At 55.0% G+C, this 19,857-nt stretch overlaps 1 protein-coding gene across 4 annotated transcripts; it reads right to left on the reverse strand.

The window, feature by feature from the left end:
* Window positions 1–442: 442 nt before the first annotated feature.
* On the reverse strand, window positions 443–16,131 carry CIZ1 (CDKN1A interacting zinc finger protein 1). Of its 4 annotated transcripts, XM_030293082.1 has the most exons (18): window positions 16,017–16,115; window positions 15,373–15,505; window positions 15,020–15,135; window positions 13,345–13,416; window positions 11,231–11,460; window positions 8,945–9,038; window positions 8,643–8,751; window positions 7,751–8,120; window positions 7,501–7,672; window positions 7,202–7,320; window positions 6,382–6,579; window positions 5,526–5,650; window positions 3,834–3,921; window positions 3,239–3,352; window positions 2,886–3,038; window positions 1,374–1,443; window positions 1,123–1,244; window positions 443–787 (listed from the first exon to the last, which is right to left on the reverse strand). In XM_030293082.1, exons 2-18 carry the CDS (start codon window positions 15,498–15,500, stop codon window positions 572–574), a joined length of 2,496 nt encoding a protein of 831 aa, XP_030148942.1. In that variant the 5' UTR covers window positions 15,501–15,505; window positions 16,017–16,115; the 3' UTR covers window positions 443–571. The 4 variants fall into 4 exon arrangements, with proteins under 4 accessions (XP_030148942.1, XP_030148940.1, XP_030148941.1 ...); XM_030293080.2 differs by having other exon boundaries at window positions 7,501–8,120; window positions 16,017–16,131; XM_030293081.1 differs by having other exon boundaries at window positions 7,501–8,120; window positions 8,945–9,023.
* Window positions 16,132–19,857: the final 3,726 nt, after the last annotated feature.

The raw sequence follows: 19,857 nt of genomic DNA on the forward strand, positions 1-19,857 counted from the left end.
AGTGGGGAGGGTCCCCACTCCTGCACTTAAGTTCCCACAGGGTTCAGGTGGACAGAAAGGCCAGCACAGAGCCAGAGCTCAGGCCCAGGACCAGTTGTATGAACTTCAGCAAGTCACTTGACCTTGCTAGGCCTCTTCACCTGTTTCTTCACTTGTAATCTGGAGATAACAATAAGACCTGCCCCCTAGGGTCCAGACTCTGAAGGCTGAGGCAGATCTAAGTTGAAGGTGCTTTCCCTAGCCCCGACCACCTCATCAAGAGGGAAGCAGACTCTGGGGGAGGTGAAGTGCCTTGTGACCTCAGAGTCCCTGGTTAGGGAGCCCGTCTTTGGCCTTCCAGCTCGGCCACCACACCGTGCCCAAAGAGGGTGGGTTCTGGCTGAGAGCTGGCAGGGTTGCCCCCTCACCCTGTCCACCCAGACAGAAAGGCTGGTGGGCCCTGTACAGCCAAACTACCTTCTTTTATTAGATTTTCAGTAAAAACACCAACCATGTCAAAATTTCCACACAGACTTCTAAAAAGCAAAGCAGACCTAGACCCAGACGGGATGGGCATGAGGAGCTCCCTCTATCAGGTTTTGAGGCGGGTTGAACGCCGGGGAAGTGGGGGAGGAGGGGGTTGGGCTGTCACCTTGCTGGGGGTTTTAGCTGTGTCCTGGGTGCTGGGCTGGGTGGGCGCGCGGCCACCAGAAGTGAACAAAGCAGTCAGGGCGTTCCGGGCGTTGATTGCACACCGGCGGCTCACGGGCCTGCTGGTAGGGCTGGGGTTCTTGGCCTTCTTGTATTTCTGGACACAGAGGGTGCAGATGAGGCAGGGCTGCCTCCCCACTAGGTACGCTCCCTGCCGGCGGCTGCCTCCCCAGCCCGGCTGACGCTGCACCGGACACACTGTGTGATGCCAGGAGATGTCCTCAGCCTCCCCGTGCCAGAGCTCTGGAGCTAACAGCCTGGCCCTCGGCATCGCCACCCCCCCCCCCGCCCCCCGCCAGGACAGCAGAAAGAGCTGGGCACTACCCCTGTTCTGATTCCCTCTGTGGGCAGGGCCTTCTGTTGGGGGGTTGTGCCCCAGGGCTGAGGCCTTACCCATCAGCCAGGGCAGGTGGGGCAGGAAGCCTGGCTCACCTGCAGGTTCTCGAAGTGGGCCAAGGACTTGCAGTGGGAGAGCTGTGCCCCCGAGTTGCTGTGGTAGAACTTGTGGCAGATGCGGCAAATGTACCCCATCACGGGCACCAGGAAGTCCACACCTGTAGGACGGCAGCATCTGTGCACTCGTCCCTCCAGGCCAACCCGTGTCCCGCCCTCCCTAGGGGCCCATTTGCTCACCCAGCCTCTGAGTGGGACGAGGGGAGGCGGGGTCAGGGCTTGGGTCTTACCGTATGCAGTACTGGGGCTATAGGTCTCGGAGCCTTTCCACTCCTCTATGGATATATCTCTGGACCTCACCTGGAAATAGGCAAGTGTGGGCCTCAGTTCTGACTTCCCTGAGCTCTTCGACACCACTCCCTTGCTACCCAGGAGGATGATCCCCAGGAGGTTGTGGGTGGCATTCTCTGAGCCTTTGCACATGCCTATCCTGCCAGAGTGCCCTTCCCGACCTATACTTTTTTGGGTTCAGCTCCATCAGTCCCCTCCTCCAGGAAGCCCTCCATAATCCATGCCAGGTGTGCCCGACACATCACAAGTGTCGTCTCTGAACTCCATAACAACCTTCTACACTTCGCTCATTTTACAGAAGAGGAAACAGGTCCAGGCACAGTAACTCACTGGCCCAGGGTTTACGGAGGAGCAGCATATTTAACCCTGGTGGGCCCCAGGCCCTCGTGACATTTCTAACCACGAGCCCCCTGCCAGCTTCCTGAATTCCTATCTGATGTTGCAGTGACCTGCTCAGGTGACTAAGGACCCCTCCTCCTACCTACCAGACATGAGCCCCTTCCAGACGGGGCCATCTGATTCCAGCCACAGCAGCCCATGCTTAGTAGCGCCCTCCTCCACTTACCAAGCAAACAAATGTGCCTTCCAGGAGTGACAACCACTCCCATTTGCCACCCCCGCCTCAGGCCGGGCTTCGGCCCTTCCTTAGAGCCTGAGTTGGGACTCTTAGTTCTAAGCAGAGGAAATGGGGGCGGGGGGGGGGGGGTGGCTCAGAGAAGGCGAGGGGCTTGCCTGAGGTCATACCATGGCCAACTGCTGAGTAACAAAGCGATCTCACATCAAACCTGCATAGGGCTGGAGGCCACCCTTGCTACACTACATCCACAGGCCCTCCACAGCCCCTCCACGATGCCCCTTTGCCTGGCTCCCCACCCCCCCACCACCCCCGGACTACAAGGGCAAGCTCTGGGAGGGCAGGGCCAGGCCTTAATCCCCATGTATCCCCACATCAAGCACCAGGGCATGGCTCAGAGGAGCTGCGGTGTTAGGAGCACAGGCTCTGGCATCTCACTTCCCAACATCCAAGTGGGTGGGTCTCTGCCAGGAAAGTGCTTGGTACATAACTGGCACACGGTAACTGCTCAAAAAGTGTCGTCTGCTATGGGTGTCGTCATCATCATCACCTTATGCTGACTCTTCTGTGTCCCCTGCATAGTTCCCTCCGTGCCCTTATTGGCCTAAGATGCCCTTTCCCTTCCTCAATGCAGGTCAAAATTTCAGCCAGATTTTGAGGTCCTCACCCATGTAACCGGCCGCCCTGCAGTCATCGTGATGTGTATTTATACCTAGCCTTACGGAATACAGTCCTATTTGTACGAAATTGTGGCACCCGTTAGTGCCTACAAACGTCAGCACTGTGCCCCCTGGCCCTGGGAGGTGGGGCGAGGTCCCGCCTGGGCTGGGAGCCCAGCCTCCAGCCTGCCTCCCACCCCACCTCGCCCCCCAAGTACCTGCTTGCAGAATTCTTCCTCAACCTCAATCTCTTCTTCTTCATCCTCCTCCTCCTCCTCCTCTTCTTCATCGCCCTCAAAGCAGCCCACAGCGTCCACCGTGATGAAGTGGTCCTCATCTTGACCGGCGATCTCCTTCTCAAGCATCTTCAGCTGCCCCGGAGAGTGAGCCAGGCTCAGGTCAGCTCTGGGCAGCCTAAGGGCCACACCCCACCCACCCCACAACTCTGAGCGTCCCAATCCCTCCAGACCTGGTATGAGTTCAGGCTGGGAAAAACCTCAACTTGCTGTGTGGCCCTGGCCAAGGCTCTGTACCTCTCTGGGCCCATGTCCTGCGAGGGAGCTGGGGTTACCTCCTTGGCTTTGTCCTTATGCCCCTGGGACTTCACATGCTCCACAAACTTGCGGGGGGTCTTGAAATAGCGGTTGCAAACAGTGCAGAAAGGTCGCAGGGATTGCTTGGCAATCTGGGGAAAGGAGGGCAGGCCGAGTGGGTGGCAGGCAGTGTCCCCGGGTGCAGCCAGGCTGTGCCCAGTGAGATCTCATCTCCCACCCGCAGACTACCACATCTGTAACCAGCTGGCTGTGCCCCGCCCCTTTACCAGAACATGGGCAAACATATCCACTCCCTGTGCTGTTGGCTACAAGACGGGATGGCAGATGGCAACAGGACAGAGAGAAGACGAGCCGGGGAGAGAGAGTAGCCGCCAAGAGGACCCCACCAGCCCCGTGGCTGAATGACAGGATGAGATGGAGCTTCACCCACTTGGAAAAATGGAGAAACGGAAGCCCAAAGAGGAAACACCGAGAAGCCACGCTTCTGAGTTATGACCATCCAGAGATAAAGAGTGCAATTGTCTTTCCGTCCCCAACCTCGGCTCCCTCCTTCCCAACCCTGGGCTTGGAGATAGATGTGTGGGTACCTTCGCAGCACACAGGCCCTCATACCTTGTGGTCCTGAGTCCTGCGGTGCTGGATCAGGTCCCCCATGTAGTAGACCTGGCAGGTGTTACACCAACGCCTTGGCGGGGGCTCTCTGAGTGACGGCAACCAAAACAAGTATATACAGTGGGATGCTGTCCTTGTTGGAAAGACAGCCGCTCTCCCAAGATGCTCCCCATAAATGTAATGCAGTTCCAACAGGAGTTTTTTAGAAACTTATCAATGGTTCTGAGATTCATCTGGAAGAATCCTTAAACAAGAATAATAACCAAGGAGGAAGGAGAGGCAGCCAGTCTGAAGGACTGGCCTCAGGGGGCCAGGTCAGGATTCAAGGGGTGACGTCATCAGGAGACAGTTCAGTGAATCTCCCGCACCTAAAGCCTGTTAACAGACGGGCCGCATCCTTCTGCTTTTCTTGTGTCACGAGATCCCAAGCTCATTCTGCACGTGGCAGTTTTGAACCTGTTCTAACCTGATGTTGCATCCTACCTGCTTCCTCGTTCTCATGAATTCCCTCCCGTTGTCCTGTTTATTAGAAGCACTCCACCAAGTGAACAAGCCTGATCTAACTAATCCCGCAGGTTTCGATACTCTAGAAAGTTTCCAATTAAAATCTGTCACCATTACATTACTCTGCAAGGAACATCTTTGTGAATCATCTTTCTCCTGTATTTATGATTATTTCACCTAAGTATAATTCCTAGGTCCGCAAGCAGGGAGATGTTTAAAGGTCGAGAACATACTGCACAACCACGTAGGAAGTTCTTCTCAAAGAAGCACCTAACAGAGACACCGCTGCCTCTGGAGAGAGGGTTCCGTCACCCAGAGCGTGCGGACAGGGAGCTCCAAGCTGTGACCCTCTGTAAGCGCTCAAGGCTGAGTCCCCAACCACTGCCTCGGGGACTGTCCAGCCTGTGAAGGAGTTTGGTTCGGCCTCCATAGGCTTTGTTTCATCTTGATTCTGAGCTAGCTGCTAACATTTTGAAATTGGGAGATTTCACATACCAAGCTGGGTTTCTAGATTCTCTGGAACAATTAGGAGACCTGGAGCTGTGGGGCAGCTGTTCTGTGACAGAGCCCATGTCCTCCAGCATGGCCTGAGGCAGTGCCTACCTGCTTTCCACCCCCCCCCACCCCTCCAGCCCCCCAGCAGGCCTCCATGACTGCCCACAGGGTGTTGAAAGGTCTTGTGTCTTCCACCAGGCCTTCTTAGCCCAAGAGCTAGTTTTGGACTCCAGGAGGGCACATATTTTGGGTCAATGAAGCCCCTATGGCAATGAAAAAGGGGTGACACAGTGTAGCTGTAACCTCAGGCCACAAGGTGACGATCCTCACCATTGTGTGTCCCCACCCCCCCCCCCAGCTGGGGTCAGCACATAAGCCGGAGAAGCAGGGCTCTGTGCCACAACCCACTTCCTTCCCATGTGGGTGGTCCCACTGTTCCTGCCTGGATGGAGCCTTAAGAGACCATCTAGTTCATGAATTCTTACACTGCATCCTTCACCAGGCCATTTTACAGATGAGGAAAACTGAGGCCCGAGGCTAAACCATTAATGGTGCGGAGAGGCCTCTGGCAGAGGGCAATGCTTAACCCAAAGGCGGACCTTGAAGATGGCAGACTCAGGGCCCTTCCCAGCCACGCCTGGCCTGCAAGACTGTCTACCCCCCAGTACAGAGCCTCCGAGATCCCCCACTCACTCGTCCTCTCTCTCCAGGACATCCCGGGGCACGGGCAGCAGGGACAGGAGGCAGGCTTGGCTCATGTGCTGGATCTCCCCCAGACGCTGCTGGTGCTGGGCCCCCGCCATGTGGTCCTGGAACTCCTGTAGCCAGCAGAGCGAAGGATGGGCCTGAAGAACGAGCCCCGGAACAGCGAGCAAGGGTGGAGGAGGAGGCCTCCAACCTCGGCTTCATGGCCACCCCGCCGCTGCCGAAGCCGTCTCTCTTACAACAGCCCCGTGGGGGCCACAGAAGGATGGTGAACTGAGACACCAAGTGGGCACAGAGCAGCCGGAGCTTCTGCTCCTTCCGGAGACTGTGTGGGCCCCTCGAAGGCAGGGAGCAGTCCCATTAACCTCCGGATCCCATGGCTCTGCTCCGGATGACAGAGGTCGCAATAGCAAGGGTAATAATAATTATTGTTATTATTACGGGCCTAAGGCTGTTATTAACGTGCCGCTCGCTCCAGGGGGCGCTTGGGGCTCGTGATTTCAATGTCAGGTCTCTGAATCCTTGGAACCGCCGGGTGAGGTGGGTTCTAAGCGTTTCTTCATCTGATGCGCGAGGAAATGGGAGTCATAAAGAGGAGAATTCACCTCCTGAGGTCTACGCGGCCGGTCAGGGCTGATTTACACCCGGTCTGCCGGACTCTAAGTTCCTAACTTCTTGGCTGGTCAGGAACTGTTTTCAGGGCAAACGCGCAGCTGCCCTGGAGGGTGCTCACGGGGCCCTTGCGGCCACTCAGGCGCCGCGGGGAGGCCTGGGCGTCCGCCAGAGACACCCTCCACTCTGCCCACCGGCCCTCCCCCCGTACCGGGGCCTGGCTGGCAGGTACCTGCTGGCTGCTGCAGCTGGCCTTGCAAAGGTAGCAGAAGAACTGGAGGGTCTGCTTCGAGGGAGGGCTGGCGGAGGCAGGGGTGGCGGAGGTAGAGTCACCCGCGCGGGGCACGGGCGTGAGGGGGACTGTGCTGAAGGCCCGGCTGTCACTGCTCTGCAGGATGGTGACCTTCAGGGAGCCCCCGGCACCCCACACCTGCACCGGGAACGGGGGCAGAGCTACCACCAGCTGGGCACCTACGGCGGGCCAGGCCCCGTGCTAAACACCCGCGAGCAGGGTCTCACCGGGCCCTCCTGACAGCCCGCTTCACAGATGGGGACACTGAGGCACTGAGCTGGCGGGTGACTGCCCCGGCTCACAGGGCTAGGCAGTACCACAGCCGGGACTCAAACCCAAGCCCACCCAACTGTGAAGTCCACCCCACCCCACCCTCACGTGACAGACGGAGACACGGAGACACCAGGAAGGGAACGGGTTTGGCCACGATCACACCAGGCGGCAGAGCTGGGACCCAGACGGCACGCATAGGCCTGCCCTCTGTGTTCTCTCCGCTAGAGCAGTGCTCCCCCGTCAGGGACCAAGGGCTCTATTTCAGGGATGAACACGTTGGAAGGGACTTGTCACCAAAAGTACCTCTAGTTCTGCAGAGCAAAGGCATGTGAAGGCAGCACACCACACAGGAGCTTGACGACCCTCCATCAAACCCACGGCCCCGGCAGAGGGCGGCTGTCACCTTTCACGGGTGGGGAAACACAAGGGGTCCTCCCGCCGCCGGGCCCCGCGGTAAGCAGACAGCCACGGTAGCGTATCTACCCACCCCTAGCATCTCTCTTGCCCTTTTTTCACATTCTCCCACATCCAGACCGCTGGTCAACTCCTCCTGGCTCTCCACGCTGACCTGGGAGCCTCCTGGCTCTGGCGAGGCCTCCTTCAGGCCTGAAATGACAGAGGGGTCCATCTCCCACCCAGGCCCAAAGCGATCCGGGCCCGAGAGCCACTGTTTCTACCCACAGCCAGGACCTTGAAGCCTCTGGTGGAGACAATGCCAGGGGAAGGGCAAAGGGTCCAGGCCGAACTGTCCCATCACGGGGCAACTGGGAGCCAGTGCTCACTTACCTGCTCCGGCGTCTCTCGGATTTGGTGGTGGCTCCGGCACCGTGGAACGAACCGGAACCGGTGCTTGCTCCGACGCTGGCATGGACACCTGCGGCCAGGTCTGAGGCTGCCCCTCAGTCCGGTCAGGGGGCTGCGCGGGAGGCTGTCCTGGTGGCTGCTCTGGTGGCTGGACCTGGGGATATGTCTGCGTCTGTGCCAGCTGCTGCAGCTGCGCCTGCCCAGGGGGCTGGGGATGTGCCTGGCGCTGCACCTGTTTCTGTGGCTCGGCCTCCTTCTGCACCTGCTGCAGCTGCACCTGCTGCGGCACCAAGTGGTCTGGAGAGGTCTGCGTCTGTGCCTGTTTCTGCAGTTTGGGCCGTGCCTGGGTGTCCCCTGGAGGCGGGGGTGGCGGCGGCTGCAGCTGCGGCTGCGGCTGCGTCTGCGTCTGCGTCTGCGTCTGAGGCTGCACTTGGGCCTGGATCTGCAGAACCCGCGGCTGGAATCGTGGCAGCACTCGGGCTTCCGGCGGCTCAGGCAGCAGCTCAGGCGTCTGGGTCTGCTTCGGTGCCGTGGTCCGGGCCTGAGGCTGGACTTTCGCCTGCAGCTGCCCGGGGGCCCCCTTCTCTGCGGGCAACTCCGAGCTAGGGAGGATTGAAAGAGATCTTCCGATGTCTCCCAGTTGGCCCCAGGGGCTCCTCAAAAAGGCCAAGACCCACGTTCAGTCCTAGTTATAGCACGTGCGAGCCCGAGCCGGGCATTTGGCCGAGCCCCTCCGGCTCTCCAGGCCCCAGTTGTACCTAAATAAATGGGCAGGACAGGATCACTCGCCCCCGCCTCCCACCACCTGCTATTATGTATCCAAGGCCCTGCAAAGCCGCCCATCCTCCGCCCACTCTGAGGTCCCAGATGCACATGTTCACCTCTCCGAACTGGCCACCAGGTGACTCAGGCCCAGTGAAGATACCGGAGACTCTCTGGCCTGGGGTCTTCCCAAGTAAGATGCAGAATTGGGTTTGACCTTCCTCCAAGCCAAAGGTCAAGGCCCTTTCCTTGTTCCAGCTCTCTATAAAGGGTCCTGGCCATCAGCTACACCCACCCCCGGGCTTTGCAAGAATGAGAGTACAGGGCCCCTGGGCCCAGGGAAGGTTTTCAGCATCGGTTACCTCTTTGACCTCTTAGCCGGTGGCTCCGATGCCTCACAAGACTCGGGCTCAGGTGCTACAGTGTGTTTCTCTTTAGCGATGCCATCTGGGCAGGGTGGGGAATCTTGGTCTGGAACGGAGGGCAGATGAGTGACCGCCAATGCCATGAGCAGCACAAACTAGGAGCTCCCCCCTCGAGGTGGGGCCTGGGCTCGCCCCACACCAAGATCCCTGCCTCCCAGGTCTGCCTCCATCACTGACCCCTGCACCCGCCTGCCCCAACCTGTGTCCCACCCGGAGGGCTAGCAGCCTGCCTCCCTTACCTTCTGGTGTGTCTGTTCGGGACTCGACAACTTCCTCAGACCCCTCTGGGGGGTCTGACTTGTCTTCCACGGGCACCGTCTGGGAAGAAGAATCCTGCTTCCTTTCAGAAACTGTTTTTGACACCTGCCACCCACCCTCGTAAGCAACCCCCTGGCCCAAGAGCAGCTTCAACAGTCCCGCAGGGGATGAAGAGCTGCCCAGAGACGATCCTCAGCACCCCAGGAATCCTGTGTAGGCTACCTGGCTGTTAACCCAGATTTGGGGGATACAGAGCCCCCTCCTGGCGGGCCCATGGTGCTGCCTGACTTCCCAATCACCTTCTCCACAAAGCAGCCGGAAGGGTCCTTCTAACACGCAAACCTGATCATGTCTTTTGTCTCTTTCAGGCTGAAACCCTCCTGTGACTCCTCCGACTCTAGAGTATTCCTTCCTCACCCAAGCCGACCCAATCTGCCCTCTGCCCCTACGCCCCCGCCTCCAGCCAACTCCCCACTAGCCTCCTCGCCCTCTCTACGTCCACCCTGGCCTTCTCTCTGGTTCCCCAAGGTCCTAGGTCTCTCCCTGCCCCAGGGCTTCACCCAGAGCCTCAAAGGCACTTCTTGCGGGAAGCCCTCCTGACCCCAGAGTAGATAGACCCTTAACACAGGCCCAGAGGACCTTGGGCTTCCTTTTTGTGGCATTTGCCACAATGTGAATTAACTGGTGGGAACATTATTTGCATTCACGTCTTACCACTGCTAACACCCTCCTCCCCAGGCTAAGACCTCCAAGGAGGGTCAGGCCAGTCACACCGTCTGTACCACTGGGGCTCCTACCAGACTTACTTTAGATGTTTGCTAAATAAATGCACAGCTCTGGCTGGTCCTGGGCACTCCGGTTAGTCCCAGGAGCCTGCCCACAGCCTCTGTCCCTCCTCCTAAGCCCGAGGAACCAGCGCTGAGTGGAAACATGCAGCCCATCAGGACTCCATGCCCTTCAGAACTACCTGCCTCTCACCCTGCATGACACGGGCCCTCCTGTCCTGTAAGGCTCTGGGTCTGTCTTGACAGCTGTGCGGCATGGGGCAGCCTCCACCATACTTCCTGAGCCTCAGCTTTCCCATATGTAAAATGGGTGGGGGAGAACACCGGACAAGACCATGTTAGGAGGGGCCCAATGGGCAGGTTGGAGGCCAGGACCGCTCTCTGGAGGGAAATGCCTCACTTCCAGATGTGGGCTGGCCTGAGAGCAGCCCAGAAAGGGCAGTGTCATCCCTGCCCCTGGAATGCTCTCAGAAGGGTGCCATATGTGAGGGGCTGCCGGGACATTCAGGGACACGACAGTCCCAGAGAAGCTATTCCCTCGACTCTTTCTGCTTCTGTCAAGGACTGACTCTGCTTATATCAGGGTGAGCCTCCTTCTAATGCCTTGCACCCTCTTCAAGGCCCAAGGAGGTGGCGGTGCAGCTCCAGAACCTTCCAATGACAACACTGTAGAGTTTAGGGTCCTGTAATGTTGTTTTACCCTTTCCTTTCTTTCACTTCTGTGTACAGCAATTCTTTTGGACTGCTTTTGAAATTTCAGGTAGTGACATAATGTTTCCTTGTTAAATAAATGTAACTGAGGAGAAGCGAATTCATTTAAAGCTCAGCTACTACAGTTAGTAACCCCTGGCCGCGGGTGCCTGGCTTTTGAGTTTTCCAAAGGTAGCAAGCCAAATGGAGATACATGCCAGAATTTGGAGACTCAATACAAAATAAAAAGGAATGCAAAACGCCTCATTCGCGTCTTAAAATATTGATTGAAGGTTGAAGTTGTCATGTTTTTTACGTATGAAGTTAACTCAAATCTGTTACCGAAATTCATCTCACTGGTTTCTTTTTACTTTGTTAATGTGATGGCTAAAGAAATTTAAATTCCATTTATGCCTCATGTTTTATTTCTATAGGGTGGCGCTGGTTTACCCAGAACTGTGACAGGACACTTAATACAAATACAGTGTTATGGGTCATTTGTATCTCCGTGTGTTTACAAAGAGAGAAATATCAGGTAAACAACAGGATTGGTGGCGTTTGGACATGGCAAAAGTTCCATCAGAGAGTCACAAAGATCTGAAATTTGGGAAACACTAGACAAGTCCAACTCACTAACCCCTTCCCCCTTTTTACAGATGGGGAAACCGAGGACAAAAAGGGATGTGACCTGCCCAAAGGCCCAGTGTGTGCCAGAGTGGGTGGAGTTAGGCTGATACCAGGTATGACCTTCCCACGCCCATCCCCACCTGCTGCGCCCCAGCCATCACTCACCTTGCGATTGGGGGTGGTGGAGGAGGGGGTGCGGGCCTGTTTCTGGGGAGTCCGCCCTGAAAGGTTGATCTGGGAGGGGTTTATGGGGACCCCAACAGGAGGGGCCCCCAGCAAGGACTGCCGAGTGGCCTGGGGAAAGAACTGCTGTAGATTTGGGGTGGCCAGCTGGGGGACCGTGAGGCTGGGGCCCGTCAGGTTCGGGGTTGGCAGGTTGTAGCCACGGAGGTTACCTGCAGGCAGGAAGAGGGGAGAAGAGGTTAACAACATGGTTGGACGGTAGAGGCCAGGGTCAGGCATCAGCCCCCCAAAGCATCACGGAAACAGCACAGATCACTTGAAAGGGAACCCTTCCCATACAAGGGCAGCCAGAGGAGGGAGATGAGAGCCAGAGGCCCACCCCCACCTTGGGCATTAATGGTGAAGGGGCCTTAGGGCTGGTTTCCTGCTCCAGCTGAGGAGGAGAGAGGCACTGCCTTCTCCCTCTCCAGATGCCTCCCTGGTCCCCGGCTGCCTCCCTGGTCATGCTCCCAGTGCATTCCCAGCAACCCCACTCACCCGCAGGCATGCTTTAGGGTACACCTTAAGGTATGCGACAGACCCAGCACAGGACCCATAGGGAGAACCAGCAAGTTGACTGACTGGTCACTGGAATAATAAAACACTCTCCTACCCCCATCCCTCTACCCCTTCATCAAAAGTCTACTGGGAACCAGGGGCGCCTGGGTGGCGCAGTCGGTTAAGCGTCCGACTTCAGCCAGGTCACGATCTCGCGGTCCGTGAGTTTGAGCCCCGCGTCAGGCTCTGGGCTGATGGCTCGGAGCCTGGAGCCTGTTTCCGAGTCTGTGTCTCCCTCTCTCTCTGCCCCTCCCCCGTTCATGCTCTGTCTCTCTCTGTCCCAAAAATAAATAAACGTTGAAAAAAAAAATTAAAAAAAAAAAAAAAAGTCTACTGGGAACCAGGCACTTGCTAAGCACTTTGCATGCGCGGCCTCCGTCACTGGGCCCAGCCACCATCAGGGTAGGTATTAAGATCTCTACTAATGACAAAACAGACGCAAAGCAGAGATGTAACTTGCCCAAGATCTCTGCACATTCTGCCTTTGCCCCTCCCCATGCTGCCTAAACCCTTCTGTAGCTCTCTGCTGCTTGGAGAGAAGCCCATTCCTCACCTTGCAGGGTCTGGCCCTGCCCTCCTCCCAGACCTCCTTTCTTGCCCTCCTCCCCACACACGTACCCACTACATTTCAGCCACAGGCTTCTGTGCATTACCTCAACAAGCCTGGTTTCTTCCCGCCTCTGGGCCTTTGCACATGCCATTCCTTCTGCCTGAGCTGTTCAGCGCCCACTACCTCCTGGTCATCCTTCAGGCCTCCCTTTAGGTGTTTATCCTCTGAGAGACCTTCCCACATTTTCCCTGTGTCCCCAGAGGCAGACTTTCTTCCCTGTTCTAGAACCAGCTGCACAATTTCCTTGTCTGCTTCCCATTGCCCACCACCCAACCACACTGGGAACTCCTTAAAGGCAGGCACCTCATCTAACTCAGAGGCCCAGTGCTCAAGAAGTGTTTGAGCCATAAAAGACAGTTCAAATCCTTGCCCCAAAGCTGGGACAGGAAGCACAGGATTGAAAGCGTGGGTCAGATGTGCTGTAAGAGCTAGTTTGAGTCCTACAGCCCAAGCTCTGTGGCCTAGAGCAAATCATTTCCCTCTTCTTAGCCTCAGTTCCCTCATCTGTACAATGGGATAATAATAGTGCCTGATTCACTGTTTTATGAGGATTCGATGACATATGCGAGTGTGCCTGGTATAGAGTCAGCGTTCAGTTAACATTAAAACAAATACATGTACACATATGTGCAGAGAGCCAACCGGCTCTTAAAAACAGTAAGATCAAGAGATCTAAAAGATCTAAAAGAAAAATGGACAAAGGACATGGACAAGTCACAAAAAGAAATATGAATGTTGAAACAGACAAATATAAAACGTTTGGCTACACTAACACTCCAAGAAATGTAAACTGAAAGATTAATGATATAGCTTTTTTGCCAACCAAGTTAGTAAGTTGTATGCGTGTATACATATATATATATATATATATATAAAAAGCATATAATACCCAAGGTTGCCGTGGGCATGGTGAGACCGACACTGTCAGACGTGGCTGGTGGCATTGCAAACTGGTCCAGTCCTTGGGGAAAGCAAGTTGGCAATACTTATCAAGAGCCATAAAACATCCATCCCCCGACCCAGTCATCCACTTTTGGGAATCCACTCTAAGAAAATAGTCTCAAACGTGATATTCATCCCAGGGTTATTTAAAACAGAAAAAAAAAAAGAAGAAGAAGAAGAAGAAGAAGAAGAATACGGGAAAAAAAAAAGGAAAAAAGGGGGAAAAAAAGGAAGCAGCTGAGTGTAGGTACGCAAGAGCAAAACAAAACAGCTGTTAAAAAATAATCTTTACAGAGACTGTCAAATCATCTGGTAAATGACCAAGTCATTCTACTCCATGAAAAAGAAACAAGATATAGCTTTTCACTTACATCAATAACCAACCACAATCATATACAAATTCCCAAGTTTGTGCCTAGAAAAAAATTGGGAGGAAATACACCAAAATCTTCACGGGTGTTTTTTATTGTTGTTGCTATTGTTGCTTTCCTTCAGGAGGTGAGTGAGTCTATCTATGACAATTTGGGTTTTCTTGTCCTCTCAAACATTTGTTTTCACTTTTCTTTGAGGAGTGTGACTTTTTAAATGGGGAAGAAAAGGGGGGATACATACTATATGTATACATCGTGGGTCCCTGTGTGTGGTTTTCTCTCTCCAACTATCCATTGATCCTTTGTCAATCAGCTCCAGGACCATCCCCGCCTACGTGGCAGGGCTGAAGAGTGACAGCCACCACATCTTCTGACCTGGCAGCATACCCAGCTGGATGGCAGGATAGCCTGGTGTCTAAGAACATGGCTCTGGGCTCTAATTCTCCCTCTAATCCACATCTACTCCCTGGGTGACCATGGGCACATGATGCCTCTCTAGGTCTCAGTTTTTTCATCTGTAAAATGGGATCATGGTATCTCCCTCCCAGGGTTGTCAGCAGAGTTAAGGAATTGTGTATGTAAAGGTCTCAGCACAGTGCCCCGCCCAGAAGGACCACCCAGCAAGCCACAGCTTCCATCTGGGAGGGGCTGGGTCTGAACCTGAGCTGGCCGCAGGTCACTGGGCTCCTAAGATTACTCCCAAAGGGGCTGAAGTATCTGAAGCAGCATCTTAGAAGGAAGAGCTGAGAGACTGCTCTCCACATGGGGAAACTGAGACAAGGGCACCGGCTTAATACACAGGGCTAGAGACGCCCATTCAGAGACCCAGGGGGTCAGGAGCCTCGGGCCTTAATCTAGCTGTGTGATCCAGCACAAATGACTTCCCCCATCTCTGGACCTCCACTTCCTCATCTATCAAATGGGCCGTGGGGGCAGGGGGCGGGGTGTCAAAATAGACCTTTTCACCCATCATTTCCTCTAATCTGAATGTGAGTGAGGGGTGCTGAGGACAGCCCACAGAGTCAGCACCACGGCCAAGGGCACACCTCGGTGATCAGCATAGACCGGCATCCAGCTGAGCAACTTTGGGACTTCCACCTCCTGGAGCCTCAGTGTCCTCATCGGCAAACGAGGACGCTGAGAGTAGCTCTCTCCCAGAGTTGGCGTGTGGATCTGGGGGAAATTTAGCGCAAAAGGGGGATGCTAGGGCACCACCACTAAGATGCAGTGAGAAGGGGCCAGTAGCTATACCTTGCAACTGCTGCAGAAGCAAAGCTCTCTGTAGCACAGAGCCGTTGAGGAGGGAGGCGGGGCTGGCGCCTTGGAGGTTCAGGAGCTGCTGCTGTGGCTGCTGTTGGGGCAGCCCCCTGTGTGTTGGGAGGGGCTGTCAGAGGGCTTCGGGAGAGTCGGACCCTCCCTCTTCCCTCACCTCCATCCTCTGCCCCCTCTCTACGGCAGACAGAGGAACCTCTTAGGGTGGGAACTGGTGGCTCCCAGGACTGAAACGGGGACGACCCCGGGGCGAAAGGACTGGGATGGGGTCTCCGCCACAGGGATCTGAGCGGCGGGACTGAAGCCGCCCACCCCTCCAGAGGGGAACTCACCTGCTGACGGCCATGGGCAGGGGGGGCTGCGGTGGGGACTGCTGGAGCAGCTGCTGGAGCTGGAGCAGCTGCTGCTGCTGCAGCTGCTGCTGCTGGAGCTGCTGGAGCTGCTGCTGCTGGTTGAACATGGTGGCTGAAGGGAGGGCGCGGAGTAAGGCGGGACCCCTCCTTCCCTCCTCCCCCGCCCACGGCCCTCAAATACCTGCCCGCCGAGCTTCACCGCTACACCCCAGGCCTGCCTACACCCCAGGCCTGCCAAGAGCACGCCGCATTTGCACCCTCACGCTTTCAATAACCCCCGCCTCCCTCCACTTTCCCGTAAATCCTGTCGACAGTCCCTCCCTCGAATGCCCAACCCCGCCTGCCATCTCCCCTACTCCCACGGCTCTGTCCTTCCCGGGGCGTCCTACCCAAATGCACCTCCACCCCGCCTCCAGCCTTTCTCGCGCCACCGCGTCCCGATGCCAGCCCCCCTCCACGACAACCCCACCCTCTTCTTCGCGCCTACTTTGTGTCAATAACAGCACCCCCAACCATTCGCTCTGGCCTCTGAACAAAGTAGGAGGAAGGCTTCCCTCCCCATTCTGTTAACCCCTTCTTCTGCCGATCGAGCCAGCCTTACACATCAAATCCGGTTACCCCACCTGCGCGCGACGCCCTCAGCCTCCATCCAGATGGCCCCTAAACCCTTCCGTGCGTCCCCAAGCGGCGCTCGGCCCGCGCACCTCACTTCCCCGCACCCCCGCCGCAATCGCGCCGCCCCCACCGGCAGAACGGGCGGGGCGGCCCGAGCGCTCCGCTTCGCTGGGGCCTGACCGGGCCACAGCAGCGCCCTCTGGGGGACCGGAGGACTCGGTGCAGCGGCCCGTGGCGCAAGATCCTGCGCTGAGCTCGCGTCCCGCTGCGGGGGCGGCACCCGCTTACCCGGCGCCTCGGCTGCGGCTGGAGCGGCTCGGAGCTGCGAGGGGGCCCGAGGCAGCTCAGGCCCTCCGCCCCGCATCCTCCGCACCGGGAACCCGCGGCTCCGACCCCGAGGCCCGTCTGTCGCCCGGAGGGGTCTGTCGTCTGGTGGGGACATCGCGGGCTACTTCGAGGAGGACCGTCCCCAACCGACCTCCCCGCGGCCGCCACTGTCCCGCGATCCTGGGGCCCCGCGCGGGGCTGAGGTGGGAGGGGCCGTGCAGCCGGCAGCGGCACATTCGGGGACCTAGACCGGGCGAGAGGGTGACCAGCACAGCGGACAGAAGAATTTGCCCTAAAACGGGGTGGCGAGGTCCGTCTGCAGGTGTTTATTCGATTTGACTCGGGAGGGGGTGAGGAGGGCCGAGTTCAATTATTAAAAACGGCGTTCATCCTGATCCTGAAATTGTCCTGCCCCAAGGACCCTTTAATTACGACTCAGTCCCGCATCCCGACGCCCCTCTCCCTCATCCCCACGTGGAGTCACTGAGCCAAACAACCGGCGGTTACTAAGTAGCGATCCTTTTTCGCTTTTCTATTACCTAAAGTCGTCAATGCAGGTAACCGCCGGGGGCAATCCTCTTCTTTTGCATTAAGCGCCAATTGTGCGCGGACATCGCGCACGGTGGCGCTAGAGGCGCGCAGACTGGAGGCCGGCCCGGCGCGCCTAGGCGCGGAGACCTGAGTGTCAGCCAATCCCTGCAGTCGTGTGACAAGCTCTGTCCTAGAGCTCTGGACCGGCTCCACTGCAGCCCCAGGCAGCAGCACAGGTGCCTAATTCGGCCTGGATTTAGGGACGCGAAAGTGGCTCGAGTTAGCAGGACGTTGCGCCCTTGGGTGGAAGGGCAGCCTGGAGCATGGGAGCTTTGAAGGCCTGGCCTTGGGCTTTATCCCCGCAGGGCAGAGAGCGCTAGGGTATGACGGCATCGCATACGCCTGGATTAGAAAACTCACTCTGGTGAGAACCGAAGACAGAGGCAATGGGGAGGGAGAGAAGGAGCCGAGTCAAGATCGTTTAGGCTTCCACCCAGGTCCAAGAACGCTGACACCTGGTCTGAGTGCCAGCAGAAGTTGGAGAAATGGAATCGGGGCTTCACTACCTTCTGGTTAGGTGATCCGGGTTGACAGGGGAGTCCTCTCTGAGCCGGTTTCTTCTTCCCTTCCATGGTGGGTGTGAGGATAATATTATGTAATGCTTAATACTGGCACTTGACACAGTGTGAGTTTAGTAAATTGCCAGAGTAAAAACAAACAAAACACTAAAAATAATGTTCATGCTGGTGATCCTGTGTTGATTCATCTTTCTGAAAATCTGTAAATTCTCCATCAAGACTATTGAACGTGTTCTGCTCTTTGACCTGGTAACCCCTCTTGCAGGAAACTTGCCCAAGAAACTAATCAGAAACAAGACTTTTTAAAGCCAGTAGGTCATTCATGGAAACATTACTGATAATAGCTGTCTGGAAAGTAATCAGCTTTAGGGGAACAGCTAGGTAAAAAGAGGCATGGGGTCTGCCTCTTAAGGAGTGGCAGGCATACAGCCATGAGAAATTACGTTTTCAGGGGCGGCTGGGTGGCTCAGTCGGTTGAGTGTGGGACTTTGGCTCCGGTCATGATCTCACTGTTCATGGGTTCCGCCCACATTGGTTCTGTGCTGACAGCTCAGAGCCTGGAGCCTGCTTCTGATTTTGTATTCCTCTCTCTCTCTCTCACTCTCTCTCTCTCTCTCTCTCTCTCTCTCTCTCAGCCCCTCCCCTGCTTGCTCTCTGTCTCTCAAAAATGAAAAACATTAAAATTTGAAAAAAAAAGAAATTATGCTTTCAGAGCCCAAATGTCCATCAACTGATGAATGGATAAAGAAGATGTGGTATATATATTCAATAGAATATTATTTGACGATCAAAAAGAATGAAATCTTGCCATTTGCAACAACGTGGATGGAACTAGAGTGTATTATGCTAGGCAAAATAAGTCAGTCAAGAAAGACGAATATCATATGATTTCACTCAGATGTGGGATTGAAGATAAAAACAGATGAACATATGGGGCACCTGGGTGGCTCAGTTGTTTGAGCGTCCGGCTTCAGCTCAGGTCATGATCTCACTGTTCGTGAGTTCGAGCCCCACGTCGGGCTCTGTGCTGGCAGGTTGGAGCCTGGATCCTGCTTCGGATTCTGTGTTCCCCTCTCTCTCTGCCCCACCCCTGCTTGTGCTCTGTCTCTCTCTGTCTTTCAAAAATGAATAAACATTTAAAAAAATTTTAAAACACAGATGAAACTAAGGGAAGGGAAGCAAAAATAATATAAAAACAGAGAGGGAGACAGACCATCAGACTCTTAAATACAGAGAACAAACTGAGGGTTGCTAGTGGGGTGTTAGGTGGGAGGAAGGGGCAAAGGGATGAGGGGCATTAAGGAGGACACTGGTTGAGATGAGCACTGGGTGTTATGCGTAAGTGACGAATCACTAAATTCTATTCCTGAAAATAAATAAATATATATACTTGATTTGAAAAATTATGTTTCAAAGGGTATGTAAACACTCAACAATATGATGTGAAGTGAACTCAGCAGGTTGCACAACCGTATACACAATTATGATCCTGGTTTTGGAAAAAATAAATATATGTGTGTAGTGGGGCGTTTTCACTTTTCTTTTTTCTACTTTACTGTGATGGGTTTGGATGACTTTATCATGGGAAGGGAGTGAATTTTAAAAAATGTATCTGACTCTGTGCTGACTCCTTGAAGACTAGACAAGATAATAGCTGGTAACTCGTTGGGGACCCTGTTCAGCACTAGACTCGTGTTAATTGCTTTTAACCAATACCTTGCTGACAAAGCCCCCCAGTGGACTAGATTCTGAGGCAAAAGAGAAATCCCATCTCCTTGCATCTGAAATGAAGTCTGAGGCTGTACCATCACCTGGAGGCCTCTTTCTTGCCTCTGATTCGAGCTGCACCTTTATTATGTAATGAACTCTTAGACTCACAAAGATCTATGTCCAGACCTATTCTGCTCCAGGAATCTACCCATCTCTCCCCATGATGCTACCATATAATGTAATTGTTACAGTTTTGGAATATATTTTAATTCCTCCATAGCACAAGTCCCCAACCCTGTCATGCTTTACAAAAAAAAAAAAAAAAAAAAAAAAATGTCTTGCCAAATTCCCAATCATATAACACCTTTTTTCCAGGTAAATCATAGAATGATTTTGTTAAAACCCTCCCCCAACTCCCCACCCGATCCCAAGGTGCATATAATAATATACATCAGAGTTTCTCCAACTTCAATAGGAGTTGAAGGAATAGGGTATCTGGGGAAGGAATGGGAATCTTTTGGGGCTCTTGGTTCTTGTTAATCGCAGGTTATGACCCAACAGATCATGAGTAGAGCCTGAAATTCCACATTTCTGACAAACCCCAGGTGATGCCCAAGCAGCTGGTCTTGCTGCATCAGTGATACAGCAGTACCAGACCTATAGTATGATCCCATTTCTGTAAAAGCAAAATCAAATAAAATGA

The sequence above is a fragment of the Lynx canadensis genome, chromosome D4, assembly GCF_007474595.2.
Source record: "Lynx canadensis isolate LIC74 chromosome D4, mLynCan4.pri.v2, whole genome shotgun sequence".
NCBI classification, from domain to species: Eukaryota; Metazoa; Chordata; class Mammalia; order Carnivora; family Felidae; genus Lynx; species Lynx canadensis.